This window comes from Cheilinus undulatus, linkage group 14, assembly GCF_018320785.1.
Source record: "Cheilinus undulatus linkage group 14, ASM1832078v1, whole genome shotgun sequence".
Taxonomy (NCBI): Eukaryota; Metazoa; Chordata; class Actinopteri; order Labriformes; family Labridae; genus Cheilinus; species Cheilinus undulatus.
The window spans coordinates 22,584,480-22,600,647 of NC_054878.1; the positions used below are offsets into that span (position 1 = coordinate 22,584,480).

The 16,168-nt window shown below is 37.1% G+C and overlaps 1 protein-coding gene across 3 annotated transcripts in view; it reads left to right on the forward strand.

Moving 5' to 3' along the window:
- The window catches only part of LOC121520998 (estrogen-related receptor gamma-like), a 51,149-nt gene that overhangs the window by 17,313 nt on the left and 17,668 nt on the right, over window positions 1-16,168 (forward strand). For all 3 annotated transcript variants that reach the window (XM_041804676.1, XM_041804674.1, XM_041804675.1), the window contains 3 exons: window positions 5,350-5,607; window positions 5,714-5,871; window positions 9,633-9,749. In XM_041804676.1, coding sequence (XP_041660610.1) covers window positions 5,363-5,607; window positions 5,714-5,871; window positions 9,633-9,749 — 520 coding nt within the window. In that variant the 5' untranslated portion in view covers window positions 5,350-5,362. The remainder of the gene's footprint in view (window positions 1-5,349; window positions 5,608-5,713; window positions 5,872-9,632; window positions 9,750-16,168) is intronic.

A 16,168-nucleotide genomic window follows, 5' to 3' on the forward strand; every position in this document is an offset into this window, starting at 1 on the left:
AAACTTTGAGCTTTACATTTAAAACTTAAGCACAGTCAAAACCATACTTGTCTGACTGTTAACCATTCTGTTTAATCTGAAATATCCCGACAGACAATTATTAAAAAGTTGTTGCATGAAAGAGTTCAGTTATGGTGTGAACCTCATAGAAATCAATCCCTTCATCCCACTACTCTACAGTGTTTATGGCAGAATGAGGCTGATTGTTTTGGTTTCACAGCCAACACCCGCTGATTTACTTCCACCATCTAGGGACATTCTCAAAATGGAGATATAGTCATAGTGTCTGCAATCTAGTAAAAAATCATGAAAACTTCAGGAGGTTTTTCCACTCCCACCTAACCCTGAAAATTTCCAGCGAACTCTCCTGGTAAATTTTCTGCATTGAATTTGGGTGAAATGTAAGAATACAGGAGGACAGCTTTTCCCATACTTAAGTATGCCATAGCCCATTTAAAAGCTTAAACCCTTGCAGGGTCCACCACCACCAAACCCCTCATACACCCACATTTGTTATATCATAAACAGAGAATTTAAAGACCAACACTTAGTTTTCAGAGACATTTATCTTCTAAGAGAAGCATCTGTGTTGTCAGAAGTAAATTAACAAGCCACCAGCATTAATTTGGTTTTGATCAGGCATCTGCATGGTCACCTTTATTTTCTATACTAATATTCAACTCTTTAAAGTACTTTGTGACTCAACGACTCAAAGACTGTCCTATTAACATTATGTACCTGAAGGCACTGATAACTTCTCTGTTGGAGAATGCTTGATGGAGTGTCACCAGTTAATTCAACCCAAATTAAACCATGACACCAGTTCCCTACATCAGACAAAATAAATGATAAAAGGCTGGAATATCAGTTGAATGTTCTTGCTGTTTTTTGTTCATTCTGGGACGTTCACAAAAACCTAAACATCTAATAAAGCATTCCATAATGATATAAAAGTGGTCTGATTTTTAGAATTAAGTTTATATAATGGTTTTAATGGTTTGTTGTAAATTGTTATTTTTTATTCTAATGATCAGCGCTTTAATTAATTTACTAAAAGGTTTGGCAGGTTGGCTCCACTGTGAATAGCTTCTTTCCCTCGTTCTGTTTTAACTCTCAATAGTCTTACCTTCAAGGCAGTCTGATTAGCTAGACTTTTTTAAAGATTATTTTTAGGGCATTTTTTGCCTTTATTTGACAGAACAGCTGAAAAGAGACATGAAATATCGGGAGAAAGAATGGGTCAAGACTTGCACCAAAACCTCAGTCCTGCGACCAGTGCGTTGAGGACTATAGCCTCTGCTTATGGATGCCTGCTCTACCAGCTTATCACACTGGTGTCCAATTGACTGGACTTAACACTTTACAGTCAACACTGAAGCTGCAAAATCACTTTTCTTTTACTACATCTTAGCATATCTTTGCGTAGCAGTCAGCATCTTTTAACATGGCCTCTTTTCCAGCCTCTTCCTCTCTTGCTCTCCCCTGCTAAATATTTATTTCCTCTTGTCCTCCTTTACTGATTATGGCATCTCTGCACCTCTAATTCAAAGCCTCTATTCACAGCTGTAAGTTAACTAGCCTCTTGTAGCCGGCGTGGGTCGGCCTAGCGTAGCTTCTCCCTGAAGAGGCAGTGGCTAGATTACAGTCAGCTGTCAACCAGCAGTGTGCTCAACCATTACCCTTTGCAACATGTCCGATCACATGTGGCATATCTAATATTTAAATCACTGCGATTTCCTAAGGGCTCTTTTTACTAAGGTGTTCTTCATGCTATTTTATTGATATTATGAATGTGTGGGACCAGAGGAAGCATTGATATGAAGGCAAAAATAGTCAATGTAGTGTTGAAATGAACTGTTCCTTCATTCATCAGTCCCTCAACCTTTTTTTTTTAATTTCATGCTTGGGACCCTAGCCTGCCTACCTTCTGACAGTGCTTGCTTCCTGCTGTAAGATGCATAAGCATCCAAGTCAGGGAGCTTCTAGAGGCTGATCTTGTTTAGAAAATGTCAGAAAGAGCATATGGGAAAGTTACTTGAAATAGCACACATAAAGACATACTTTGTGTCCTGCCAGTCAACAAATTGCAGACACAATTGGGAGCCAGCTAGTCAGCGTAGCAGAGTATTAAGCAGTTAAATAGCCAGTGCTTACAAAGAGATGGTGAAGACCAAAACTGAGCCAAAATCAGGGTGAACATTTGACTCAAGCCCAGTAATAAGACTCCAGGTAAAGTTGCTCTGAGATTACTGAATGTGTTAACAGGAAAATATTTATGAGTTCCAACTCTTTCAAAAGGTGATAAAAGGGAGTTTTGTTCGTAGCTTGTTGTACACATTATGTTAAAAATGTAATATGAGCAGAAATACAGTAACTTTAAAAGCAGTCTAAAGGAGACTTAATTAACAGATATGTCAAACCAGGTAACAGGTTTCTTTTGTTTTCTTTATGATTGTCAGGCCCCCCAGTATCATATCATATCTGTCAGTCTGTCTCTTATTGTACCTCCTTGTGTCTGTCTGTGGGTTTGTAGTGGGGTCAATAGTGCGTGCCCATGGTTTACTCTGAGAGTGGTTAAAATCAGCCATTCTCTTTGCCTACCAAATCACCTGTGGCCCAGAAAACATTGATTTACATGTCAGGAAACACACTGGCTTTGAGATCCATATCGCCTGACCAGGATTGGAGTAGGTGAGGTGTACAGCTGCCTGGATATACTGAGCAGTTTTCCGTCGGTGTGCGTTTGAGACAGAGAGGGAGACAGCAGAGGGCTTTTTTAAAGTTGGCCTGGCGACAAGCAGTTGCATGCAAGTATGTGTCAGGGTGTTTATGAAGACACTTGCTTTAAAATGTGTGTGTAAGTGTGTGTGCAGGCAGCGTGAACATGTTCCCCGTCACGTGAATCTGAAGAGAAGTGGAAGCCTGTCTATGATTTTTATTTTTACATGCACACATGAATGCCTGACGCTACAATGTAAGCGTGTGTTTTCTGAATGTGTGTGAAGTGTGGATCACATGCCTGTGGGGCTGCTGCACACCTCAGTTGGTTTCAGATGCTTTTTTCTCCGTGCTGTGGTGACAGAGAGTCTGTTGTGGTCACATCTTAATCCAATAATAAAGCAGTGATACACTCTTTGACATGCAGGCATTAAACAGGATTTATTTAAAGCACATAATGGATGTATTGAGAGGAAAATATAGCAAAAAAAATATTATATGATCTTGAGAGAACATGTCTTTTAATGTTGTGCCTCAAATAGAGAAAAATCAGATTATTTTTTTCCTGAGATGTACCTTTTATAAAGTCATAAACAATAATTTTTTGAGTGTTTTTTACTGTGAAAATATACAAGCGTAACATTTTTCTCAATTATTCAACTTAACCTTTATGCTCTCCAGGGGTCAATTTGACCCCTTTCATCATTTTTCATGTTTACAGTTATGAATTTCTGTAATCCAGTTACCTCAAAATGACATAAATGACTCGTTTCCATACCTTTTTTCAAATACACTTTGAATACTTATTATTCTTGAAGGAGGCATTAAAAATGAATATTGTTAATTGTTAACTTTGAAACCAATTCAAATAAATATATGCCTTATACAACAAATATAATTACAAAAAGAGTCACATAAAAATGTACTACTTGTTAGTGTTTATTTAAGACATGACGTTAACTGAATAATGTAAAAATATATACATATTCTTTATGTAGATTTAAACAAAATCTAAAAAGCTATTTAAGATTATTTTTATTTATCATAAACCTTTTTTCTTTAGCAGTGACAAATTTAAGAGACAAAAAATATTAGGAAACTGTGAAAATACAAAACATGATTTTAATTGAAAAACTGCAGAAATGTTTGCCCTAAGTGTTTATGGGTATAAAGGCATACATAATTCTAGGGAATAAATACTTTTTTCTTTCAAGATATTTTTAACTCTGTTTTTACACCAATTTGGTAGAATTGCCCATATTTTGTTATGCAATGGGGTCTCTACTGTGTTATACGATAAAATAGACCTATTGTCCTCATAAGAGGACATCATTTTAAAAGAAAACTACTTGTTTAGCTACAAGGCTTGGCTATTAAAATGATCAGATCCTACTACTCCAAAACAAGTAGAAGATATAAGAAATGCATAAGAAATGAAAGCTCCAGTCTGAGGGGGAGGAGCTTTAAGTGATAAATTTGTGCTTTATAGGGTGTCATGTTTGACCGACAAGAACAAAAAGATGGACTTATTTTCCATCTTTAGAAATGTCAAATGGTTTAGTTGTAGTCATCTATCTTCCAATGATGCTGTAAACAAAACTGCAGTCAAAATTTATTCAAGAATGTCTTTTTACAATAAAAACAAAGAGAAATCTTGTATATATAAGGCATAAATGTTATATAAAAAGCATAACACTTGTATGAATGAGTACTGAACAAAAGAAGTTTGTAAAGAAAGATGCAACACAGAAACTGGTGACAATTTCTGTTATCATTCTTTAAAACCAGTGAAACCAGACCTGGGTCATTTAACCCAAAAGGACAGCTAAAATGTAGCCCAAAAAGGAAAACACAGGGGTTAATGTGTCTTTACTTCACTTTTAAGTCTCTTTCTCTAACCTGTCCTAACGGAAATAAAGCTCTAACAACCCAAGTTCAAACAACTTTGTTAACTTTTGTTAGCTTAGAGAGTTTAATGTGGATTTAAAAGAGACAATAAGACAATAGAGAGGGGCTAAACAAGCAAGACATAAATAAGAGACAGAGAGAGAGAGAGAAAACAACGGCTGTGTTTTGATTGAACTTAATAGCCAAGATGATGCTATAATCGCTGGTATGGGCTATTTCCATAGGTTTGTTTAGGCAATCTCCCTCTTTGAAAACAAAGCAGTGTAATGGCCAGCAGTTTTGCATATGTGGGAAATCCCAAACGGCTGGTTTAGATAAGACTGGGATGGATGGATGCATGAAAGAAGGCTGTGGTAGACATGGAAGCGTGAAAGTAGTCTGAAGACTGGAAAGAATGTATGTTGAAAAGAATGAAAGCTCTGTGTTTCCTCTTTATGTGGTTTAAAAATACTTTAGTAAATCCATAAATAAAGGGTAATTATGTCTCCAAGCTGTTTATTGGAACATTGCTATCAATGTAAATGATCCCTGACTTAATAAAAGTAATCAAAGCCCACAGCCCTGAAGGTCAAATACAAGTCATTAATATTCATGACAACACCAAGGTGACTCATCATATAAAGCTGAGCTCAAAGTCAAATCACCTCCTATCATGAATATGTATCACAATAAGGTGCATATACAATCATGTTAATACATTTTCTGTTGATTTTTTTCCTTCAGACATCTCAGCAGGATGTCACTGAGGGGCTTGGACCCCACCTGTCCCTCCACAATAAAGCGTGAGCCCTCCAGCCCAAGCCCCAGCTCCCAGGGGGACGTTAGCCCGGCTCAGCCAAGTCCTGGAAGCTCTTCGTCAGACACAAACTCCAGCTACGGGCCTTTGACCAAAGTAAACAACCATAGCAATGGGCTGGACTTACCAGGCCTTTACGGTCACACAGCCGCGTTGGCCAATGGGGGCAACGTGGGATCAAACAGGTTAGTGTATCGTTTATTTTTTCCCCCTTGTTTTTTGGGGCATTTCCCCCCCTTAATCTTTTATATCTCCCCTGTACTCTCACACATTGCCTCCGTCTTTATTCAGGAGGTTTGGCGAGGAAGAAAGCCAAGTGAAGTGTGAGTTCATGCTGGGTACCGTGGCCAAGCGGTTGTGTCTTGTGTGCGGTGATGTGGCCTCTGGTTATCATTACGGTGTGGCGTCCTGTGAGGCCTGCAAAGCCTTCTTCAAGAGGACCATCCAGGGTAAGAGACGGATACATTTAGACACATAAACAGTCCCATTATATACTAAGTAACTAAGAAATATCTGTTGAAATAATGATTGAATTTAATTTCTATATTTAGTTCTTATTCTAGAAAGATTTAAGTGGTTGTTATTAACACTGTCTTTATCCCTTGTTGTTTAATGAAAATCATTAGTAAATCAAATCATAGAAACAGAGAAATTACTACATAAATCTCTAATTCTCTTAGTGGAGTTACAAACTTTGACAAAAATACTATCAGCACCAGTATTTGCATTTTTTATCATATTTTACATCAGCTAAGTATCATTATTGGCCTAAAATATTTCCCGCAAAGTGGAGGGGTTGCAGCTCAATCTTTTAATCACAGGCTTACACCCTAAGGCTTTATCCTTTAAATGTGCCAGTCTAAGCAAAGAAAATTCCTGGAATATTAATTAAATATAAATAGCCCACAAGAGAGAGACAGCAGGAGTGTGCATATGCATAGGGGCAGTGTGGTACTTTCAGCCAAGAAGACCACGTGCAGGGAAACGGTCTGTGTTTATCCTCAAATATTCCACAGCGTTATCTCCTGGTGGGCGCCTCATGTCCATAATACCGACCTGTTAGCTTGTGTGTAAGACTGTAGCTTTTGTCCCTGTATTATCATGCACACAGCATGAAGAGACTCATGTGCGTGTGTTTGACATCTGCACATTAGTTAATTTGAGACGACCAGAGGGGTCACTCTGTCAGGCTGAAAGCTGGCAGATTCTGGTCATCTAAAGATCTATCAGTGCACCTTTGTGCATGACTGATAATGGCTTCCTGCATCATCTAAACCTGTTTTACAAGCAACAATGAGTGTTTGTTTTGGTATAAACTACTGCAGTCAGTTTGCTTATGCATCCTCCTCCTGTCTCACAGTGCAGAATGGTTTAAGATGAAGACCTGTTTGCAACCAGCTGATACGTGGTTAAACTTACACCACCTTGTGTATATGGTAAACATGTTTGAGTTTATGCTTTAAAGCCTCAGATAACATATGGTGCAGAACGTGTTTGCGTTCACCTCAGCCCAAAAGCCATTGGTAGCCAGGGCCAGCGGCATGTAGTGTGGGTGTTTTAATAGGATTGCCCTGCGCTCTGTGGGAGACCTGACAGGCTGCGCACTGTTTAGGCCCTTTGAAATTGGCTGAGTTCAGAGGGCAAACAGGAGAGGATGTCAGATCAAATGGGAAGATCTGATGTCTGGCTCATCAGATACTTCCTGTTTCTGATTGGGGGAGACAGCTGACAGCGCCTGCCACTGGCTGAACGCCATCAGGCTTATCTTGAACATTGGGTTGCTGCGGCTATTACTCTAAAATAGGTGATGGAAACATTTTTGTCTGAAGCCAGCTGATTAACAAAAGTTTAATTCAAAAGGTAAATCCTGTTCATTTTCACTCATGAAGTTGAGTTTACTCACTATAAATATGACTTAAAACCCAGTAAAAACAGTTTTAGAAGATGTCACGAACTGTCCAGTATTTTCTACCGTCAGTGAATGGAAAATTCTTCTGAGATGGATTAAAGGAAGTGCAGGTTTTAGGATGTGAACTGCAGCAGAAAACAACAATCTAAATATTTCAGCATCTGTCCTGTCAGTACACCAACTTCATACAGTCCTAATCTTAAAGCTGCATACTTCTGAAATCTTCTAAATCTTTTCAAAAGTCACACTATATATATATATATATATATATATATATATATATATATATATATATATATATATATATATATATATATATATATATACAGTGCTTAACAAATTTATTAGACCACCTGTCATATTTGTCTCAGAGACCATCCAGCATCATGAAGTGCTTTAATGCGGACTCTTTCATTTTCAGTGAGCTCTCAACATTTTACCATTTTTAACAGGAATGAGGAATTTCTAACTGAATTCACCCAAATTTTAGCCGGCTCACTGAGAAGTCATAAATTAATCAAGCATAACATTCAACCACTAAAACTCATTTTTCTGTTCAGGAATGCAAGTAAATAACTATAATTTGACATATTAATCAAGAAATAATAATGTGCTTTACTATTTTTTCTGTTTTTTTGTAAATCAGTAAATTTGAAAATTCATGGATAACAATAATAATTATATTTTAGCATTAAAAATATCATTTGGGTTAAAGAGCTTCTTCATATAGGTTTATTAACCATTGCAGAAACTTAAAAAAAGATTTTGGTAATTACCAATGCTGTTAATTTAGGGCAGCTGTGGCATCAACCTTACTTTGGTTAGGGTTAGGGTGGTCTAATAAATTTGTTAAGCACTGTATATTATTATTATTATTTTTTAAATTGTCGCATTTTCATACACATATGTTTTTAAAAATTGAAAATAAGTATTAAACCTTTGTCAAAAATATTTAGAAGCCAGGCCAAAGTCAGCTCAGCCAAGCTGGGGGCCCATGGAGGTCACGAAAATCATAGTCCACTGTAAAGTTAATCTGTTATCACCATATTTTATATTTAACATGAATGATAACCTGTCTTATCTAAGCAACAAAAATTAACTTTATTTATTTATGCTTTAGTTCAATATTGCATTTTCAAAATGTAAACCAATTTCCTTAAAACAGAATCCCCTCTTTTTGGATTGTTAACAATGTGGATGGTCACACTGAACTTAAACACACAAACTTCAGAATACCAGAGAATGAAGTAGAAGGAACTGTAATAACTTTTAGGGAAAATTAAAAAATGTTTGCAAAATAAAGTTGAAAATGGCCAAAATGGGTTAAAGTGGAAAAAATGGCAAAAATAAGAGGTGAAAAGTGATTATAGAGTGGCAAAAATGGGTCAAAAGTAGCAAGAAATGGGATAAAGCAGCAAATATGGGCTAAGAAAGGAAAAGACTTAATAAATGGAAAATTACAACCTGCTAATAGTTTGATACATCTTTCAGCTCCAAAATAAAGTAACTCTTAGCCAGGATGCTAGCACCAATTCAACTGATCCAACACACATACATTGATATCATCAATAAATCACAACCCAGAAGGACCCCATCTCTTGGTTTTTCAGGGGCTCATTCAGTTCTGTGGGCAGGCCTGGTGGGTAGTAATTCCATAGTATTAATTAGTAATTATCTAGTAATTTCTCAAAAATCTCTTAATTCTAATCCTAAATCTGAAAATTTCTTGAAAATTATTTGTGTAGGACTGACTTTAATTTAGTTGGCCAAAATGAAGAAATTACCCAGGAATTATCAAACAACTTACATAGAACATTACCATCTTATTTCTAAGAATTTACTTGGCAAAATACCATCCAATAACCATAATATGATGGTGAGATGATGGTGAGATGAGGGATAGGGTTTTGGTCACAAACAACCTAATTATGGATTCATTATGACTAGATCAATACTTCCAAAATATTACCATTTTTCTGACCTCTTACTTGTAAATACTGACTTATTACTAGGTAATTACCACCTTATTCTTGAGAAATTTCTAGATAATTACACTTATTACTGAAAAATGACTATACTGCTTTGATATTTATTTAAATACATTGATAAACGCCAAAGATTCTTATGCCTTAAGGTCATTTTAACACCTGATAGTCCTGTAGCTCGGTTCACTTTGGGGCTCAAATTGCGGCATCATTGCACTTTTAACCACATTTATAAACGCAAAAGATTTTTTTGCCTAAAGTTTCTTTATTTCAGTTTTTTTTAACATTACTTGTTCTCTTTATTTGTCTTGTCTAGGTAACATTGAATACAGCTGCCCAGCCTCAAATGAATGTGAAATCACCAAGAGAAGACGGAAATCCTGCCAGGCTTGTCGATTTGTGAAATGTCTGGCTGTGGGCATGTTGCGAGAAGGTCAGTCTACACAAAAATCACTTTGAGACTTGGGTCAAATCATTGCTTGTCGTGCTTTTTTGTGAGATTGATTGTTGTTAGAGTTGGCAGTAGTTCTAAACATCATCTACTGAGAAGGAGAAAAGGTGTACAGAGTGAAAAGTAACACAAGTCTGACTGACATTTCTTTGTTGTTTGTTCTTGGAAACAATCGCCTGATTACAGGCTGTGGTTCTCTCACTGTCTCACCTGATGGACTAGTGATGGACTGGACTGTAGTTCAGTAGACTGCAGTGAAACCTAAAACTTTTGACAGTTAAACTTTAGCTCCTTTGTGCCAGTTGTGATGTGTGTAGGTCTGTGTGTGTAGTAAACACAGACTGAACAATGCAAAGCCGTGCCTCTGAGAGGGAGGAGAGGGCTGTTTATTGTCCAGTCGTGCCCGTCTTTGCCTCACCAGTTTTCCTTCATAAACTCCCTGTGTGTGTGTGTGTTTATGTATGTGTGTGTACCAAGCTGTTGCTTCACAAAAATAAAAAAACAGTTCTGCTTTATTTACTGATGTGGAGTATAATATGATATGAACCCCCCAACCTAGTGTGCTGATTAATGACGGACCGAAAAGTTTTTTTTATATTTCTGAAAACTTATTATAGAAACAGCAGTACCTTACAACATCAAAAGCACCTCAAACATGTGTGTAAAAGCATGCAGGTCCTCCTTCCGTCTGACCGTGTGCCTGTCTGATGACATATTGTAGTCCAGATTTAGAAGTGACTCAAAAAGGAAAACATTAGCAACCTACTACTGTAGAGGCCTCTTGCTGCTAGCTGTGAAGTGCAGGAGATGATAATGAAGAGAAGAACGCTGATAAAACTTGTCTCTGTGTGTCTTTGCAGGACTGAGGGATAGTAAAGGGATGAAATCTCTTTATTTAGTGAAGAATTTAAACAAAAACAAAGTGGAAAGTAGGTAGCTTTGTTTTTGCTAACGGTTGGCAGCTTTTTAGCTTGAAAACAAACTGGATAAATTGGTTCATTGTAAGGGTGTCCTGATTATGTTTTTTTTTTTTTTTGCTGCCAATACAGATCATTGATAAGAGTGGTTGGTCATTCTCTAGATGGCTTATATTTTGTGTTTTGACAAAGCAGGTGATTTAGCAACTGGTCAATCTACTTTGCATTTTAATGTATAGGGACCTCATAGAGATGGAGCTATATGAAAAAAGGAGCGCAAAGGTGCAATGACATGCTTTTGCTGGCTTTGTGCAACAGAGCAATTCAAAAATCTCCCAAGAAATAATATAACATGCATCCCTAATTAGACTTTGTTAATTAATGTGAATCAATCAATGCATTTAACAAACTAAAACAGATTGTAAGCTATACGGCTAAACAGTTTAAGGAGTCTAATACATAAAATTCAACAGCCACCAGAACTCTAACTTGGTTGCATCATGGATCTGATGTAACTGATTTACAAACAACTCCAAGCAAGTTTTTCAAATTTCTCCCGATAACCTAAAGTTGCTTTCTTTTAAGATTTGGGCACACTATTATGATAATACTCACTTAACAGACTTACTCTAAACAGAGTGTGATTTCACCACGTTTAGTTAGCTAATTAGCTTTTACTCATCTCACTGTATTGGATTAATATTTTAGCCAATGAGATCTTAAGACGGCTGCTTTGAGTGGAGGAGGATGACTGGCTCTCAGCAGCAGCAAAGGAGTTGACGGTGCTCATTTGTGCCATGCTCTTATATTCACCACAGATGATTGGTTCTGGTGGTCAGTGAAGGAACATAAACCATCTACCAAAAATGTATTTTCAATAAACTTCTAGCTAGAGATGTACACAGTCAAACAGTTAAATTCGTTTATTAAATTGGTCAGAAATGCAAACTTGTTTTGAGGAGCATTTAATGAGGGGACTACCTAAATCAACAATATGACATGTTACAAGACGTGTTATTATAGCCAGCACTATGGAGAAATACACAGACAAAATGAAGATATCTCTTCTCATGTTGAGGCTCATTTTGAGTCCTTTTGGTCAGATATGACCCTCTACCTCTCTGCTGCTGTTTGAAATGATAATCAAAAGGAATGGTAGTTTCAATTATACGTCAAATGCACGTTGAACCCCCGTGCTTGTGCGCGTGCTTGAGCATTCATACCATGCTGAAGCTTACGTCTTTCATCTGTGCCTCCTCCAAGGAAGTGTACTTTGGAAAAAACAGAGCACTCACTCACCGGGTCAGACTTGCTTTGGGATGGTACAGATTGCCATTAAAGGTGTTTGCTAAATGCTATTAAATAGCAAAGAAGAAGAAAGATTTTTTACATTGTCAAGTGAAATGGTGTAGCTTAGTTGGTATAGCAATCGTCTGTATACAGAGACTGTAGTTACACCTTGATGCACTGGTCAGGGGACCAATCTCCAGCCTTTGCGCTGTTTGTTGCATCGTCTTCTCTCACTCTCTCGCTCATATTTCCTGTATTTCCTCAACTGTCCTATCCAAACAAAGGTAAATAGCCCAAAAAATAATATTTTAAAAACATTGTTGTGTAAAATAGATCTATCTTGAATAGGGCTTTCAGATTAAATCCATTAATCATGATTAATCAAGGTCCATAATAAGTGCATTAATTTGTTTTAATTGCAGTAATCAAGCATTTACCTTCTAATGGCACTCTTACTTCTTTTTCAATCCCTAACAAGTTCATTTTCTGTGGTAAATTTATGCCACAATCTTTGATCTACCTATGGTTCTTGATTTTCTTTCAAAAAAGCAAGTCTTTATCCAAACAGGAAGTCAAACACTCTTAGTTAAAGGCCGTGCAAAAATAGTGGATTTTCAAAAAAGGGAGTTTAATAGTGACTACAAATTTCAATTGTTCTTTAAAGTCAATTTTATCATATTAAATTGTGCAATTTTGTGAGACCTCTATCTAATCAACGTGATAAATAATCTCTTTAAAAGCTTTTTGCATACAATCTGATGAATGATAAAAATGCCCTCCAGTGGTTTATCAGTTACCAAAAATGCCTCACTTATCAAATGTGATACAAAAAAATGTCAAAGTTTTCTCTTTGATTTTGTTAGAAGGTTAAATTAACATATCAGTTACAAAAAAAAAAAAAATTTTTGGGCTATTATTTCAGGTTTCAGGCTCTCCAGGGTTAAATCAAAATTACTGCCATAGTGAAGCTTAATTTGTCTTTTTCTATTATTTGTTCAGAATTAAAACCAGTGACTTACGAATTACTAATTTCCCTTAAAATATATGCCTCTTCCAGGTAACAGTTAACTGGTGAATCAGCAAATCACAGCTGTTTATTGTCATTTTAGATACTAAAATGAATGCACAATGGTGTGGAGGAGTGGAAAAAAATAACCCCAGCAGACCCAGAGGCAAATTCTTCATATGGAAGTGCACATCGAGCCAGTAAAACTGATTATAATTCTGATCCTGATCATTTTAAACACCCTTATTTTAGTTTGACCTTCAAACTGAGTGATTTAGCATTAATTTTGTAACTTATTTTCATCTTTTGTTTGTGCCTGACAGCCTTTTTAAGCCCTACCTTGTCTACTGTAGCTATAGTTTCTGCTATAAACAGTCATTTTATAAGTATAATGTTATAATAACCTGCGACAGAACTATGAAAACAAGATCCCATTTGTAATAAACTGGAATGATCCTTTAATGCGACCTACTCATCTTCAAACTCACCATAGCATGTTGTTTATTGCTTCTGTGTGTGTGTGTGAGAGAGAGAGTTATGGATACACAGAGGTACAGCAGCTACACACAGATCTGTTGTGTGTATGAGTTTGTTTAAACACACACCAGTGTAGACTCACTTTTCTGCACAAACCTCTGAAGGTTATGTGTGTCTGTGTGTTCTTTCATTAAATTAGCTGCTTTTAATAGTGTAGAGACATCAACAGCATCCCGGTCCGCCTCTCTACCCCCTTTCTCCTCCACCTCCTCCTCCCCTCACCACCCCCTTTGCTTTCCCTCCCCCCTCGTAAATTCCCTCAGATGCCTTGTGGGATTCCTGGACCTCCGTGAAATGCGAACTGCCCCTCGTAACTCCCGTCGTAAGCGCCCTCGTAATGCGCTTCATCGTGTCTCGTAATGCCCCCTGTTCCCCGGAGAGGCCACAGTAAAGGCTGAGACAGAGGAACTGTGAGCTTTAATGGGCAGAGTCAGAGCCTTATTAAACACACAGCTAAAAGACATATAGACCCCAGGCAGGATTTGATTAAGCCCTGTTTAGTGGACGAATCTGCTGTTGCTGTCGCCTCTAAGGACAGTAAAAACATGTATGTTTGCAAAATGTGCAATCCTGGAATGTAAAGGCTGATCCCTCTTAGAAGTATGGTAAATGGAGCTTTTTTACTTTCCTACATATCCCACTTCCTGTTCCTGCTGGCTAAAGTATCTAGTCTCAGGTGTGATAATCTGTATTCTGAGAAAAGCATCAGAACAGAATAGAACAGGGACTGGACTATGTCCACTTTTCCCTGCCAACTTTCCAAATCCTTTCATTTGTTGACAGTGTGAAGTGGAACGTGACGCCATAGTAATGTTGAGGTTGTGCATGTGTAGATTTATAACAATGTCTGAGAAGCGTAGGATTGTTTATACTGGACACATGTTGCTGGCGGAGATGGAGGTGGGCGAATTGATGCTCCTAAACATGGTGACACAGATCAGTTGGGATCAGCGGCTGGGATGTCCTGGATGTTCCTGAACCTGCTGTACTAGCCGTGCTGCATTTTGGGAACCTGTAAAGCCTCTCATGTGAAGTTCCGGACACCCTGAAAAGACGGCTGACGGATGAAAGCGGCAAAAATAGATCAATGTCTGAGCAGCAGTGTTTATCGAACGTTGATGGGCTGTGCAAAAGAAGAGGGAAGAGGTGTGCGTCTGTGCTGTTATCCGCCAAAGCTATTCTTGGCCTTTTGGTTGTCAGCACATTCCTCTGTGAAGAGTTACGCTTAGCTCTGATGTGTGTGTTTGAATAACTGTCAGGTTTAAACACACACAAACAGAAATATGCACAAATGATGCACACTTTCCTACACATTTAATCCAGAGTTTGCTAAGTTTGTGTTAAATCTGATGATCAGCACCCTCATCCCTCATCTCACACCTCAAAGTGACACCTGCCAAGTGCCCAGGATTAACCACACTTACTACTTGCCCCTTGTGACATCACTGGAGCTTCAGAGGACACTGAGTTTGCCCTCCCAATCTCTGCTTTAATGCCCCTCTCATCTTCTTGACTACAAACTCTTCACTATTTCCCCCTAAATCCAAAAGCGCTAGTTTATCAGTTTTAACTTTATCACGCAAAAGGTGAAGCTAAAGTGTGAAACAAGATTAAGATGTTTATCATTTAAAACATATGAATGATAAATTTAACTGCTACATAACCTAAAAACTTGCTTTCTGAATTATTCAGTCTAGTTTTATCTACTTTATAGTGGTGTAAATCACCTGTTTCATCACAATACGATATCAATATTTTGTACAATACCAAAGTTTCTGATATTACAAAATCTACAATTAGATTTTGTATAGATTCAATATAGCAGCCCACAAAGGATAATAGATCATTTTATGCACAATTTTCACGGTTACAAGGAGACAAAATAGTTTTGGTCATTTAATTATTCAAAACATATCTGTATTTGACTTTAATAAAATCTCTCATAACAAAAAGAAAAAAGTAATTTTTTACTGTACAGGAACATTTTTTAAATGTTTTTTAATTACTTAAAATTGAGAGGCCCTGATTACATCTGAAGTAGCAACATAATATGGATTTTTTTTGTGAAAACATGTTGATTTTAAACAGCAAACCTTTTTAGTACTAAACATTTTATTTCCTTTATGCACTCTGATCACTTAAAAGCACCAATATTCACTTTTTTCAGCAAGTTTCTTCTCTTTTCCTATTTAGATTTTTTCTTGTAACACACATGTGGACAAAAATAGTTATATTTGTTGGATTTCAGTCCTTCATACTTAACATAGTGGCCTGTGGCATATACATCATTTGTAATTTTAAAGTACATTATTATAATTTAATAAGATAAGTTAGATGTTATAGTGGTGAATTTAGGTTATTTTAGATTTACTTAAATGTTGATTTTGATAAATGGAGAGCTCAGGACAGAGTTTTATATTTCAAAGGATGATCTTTGTTGTTATTAACGGCCTCAAAACAAGCAAAGAGGGGCGATATAAAGAGAACAGCTTTCCTGCTTAAATCACATTGAGTGTGGACAACTTATACTCTTATTATAGATCTTACGTGAGACTACAGACTACAATCTGCGTATCAAAGGGGGCATGAAACAGTGGACTATCCCCTTCCTGTTTATCCACAGAGCCTGTATCAGACACCACTCACGCTAC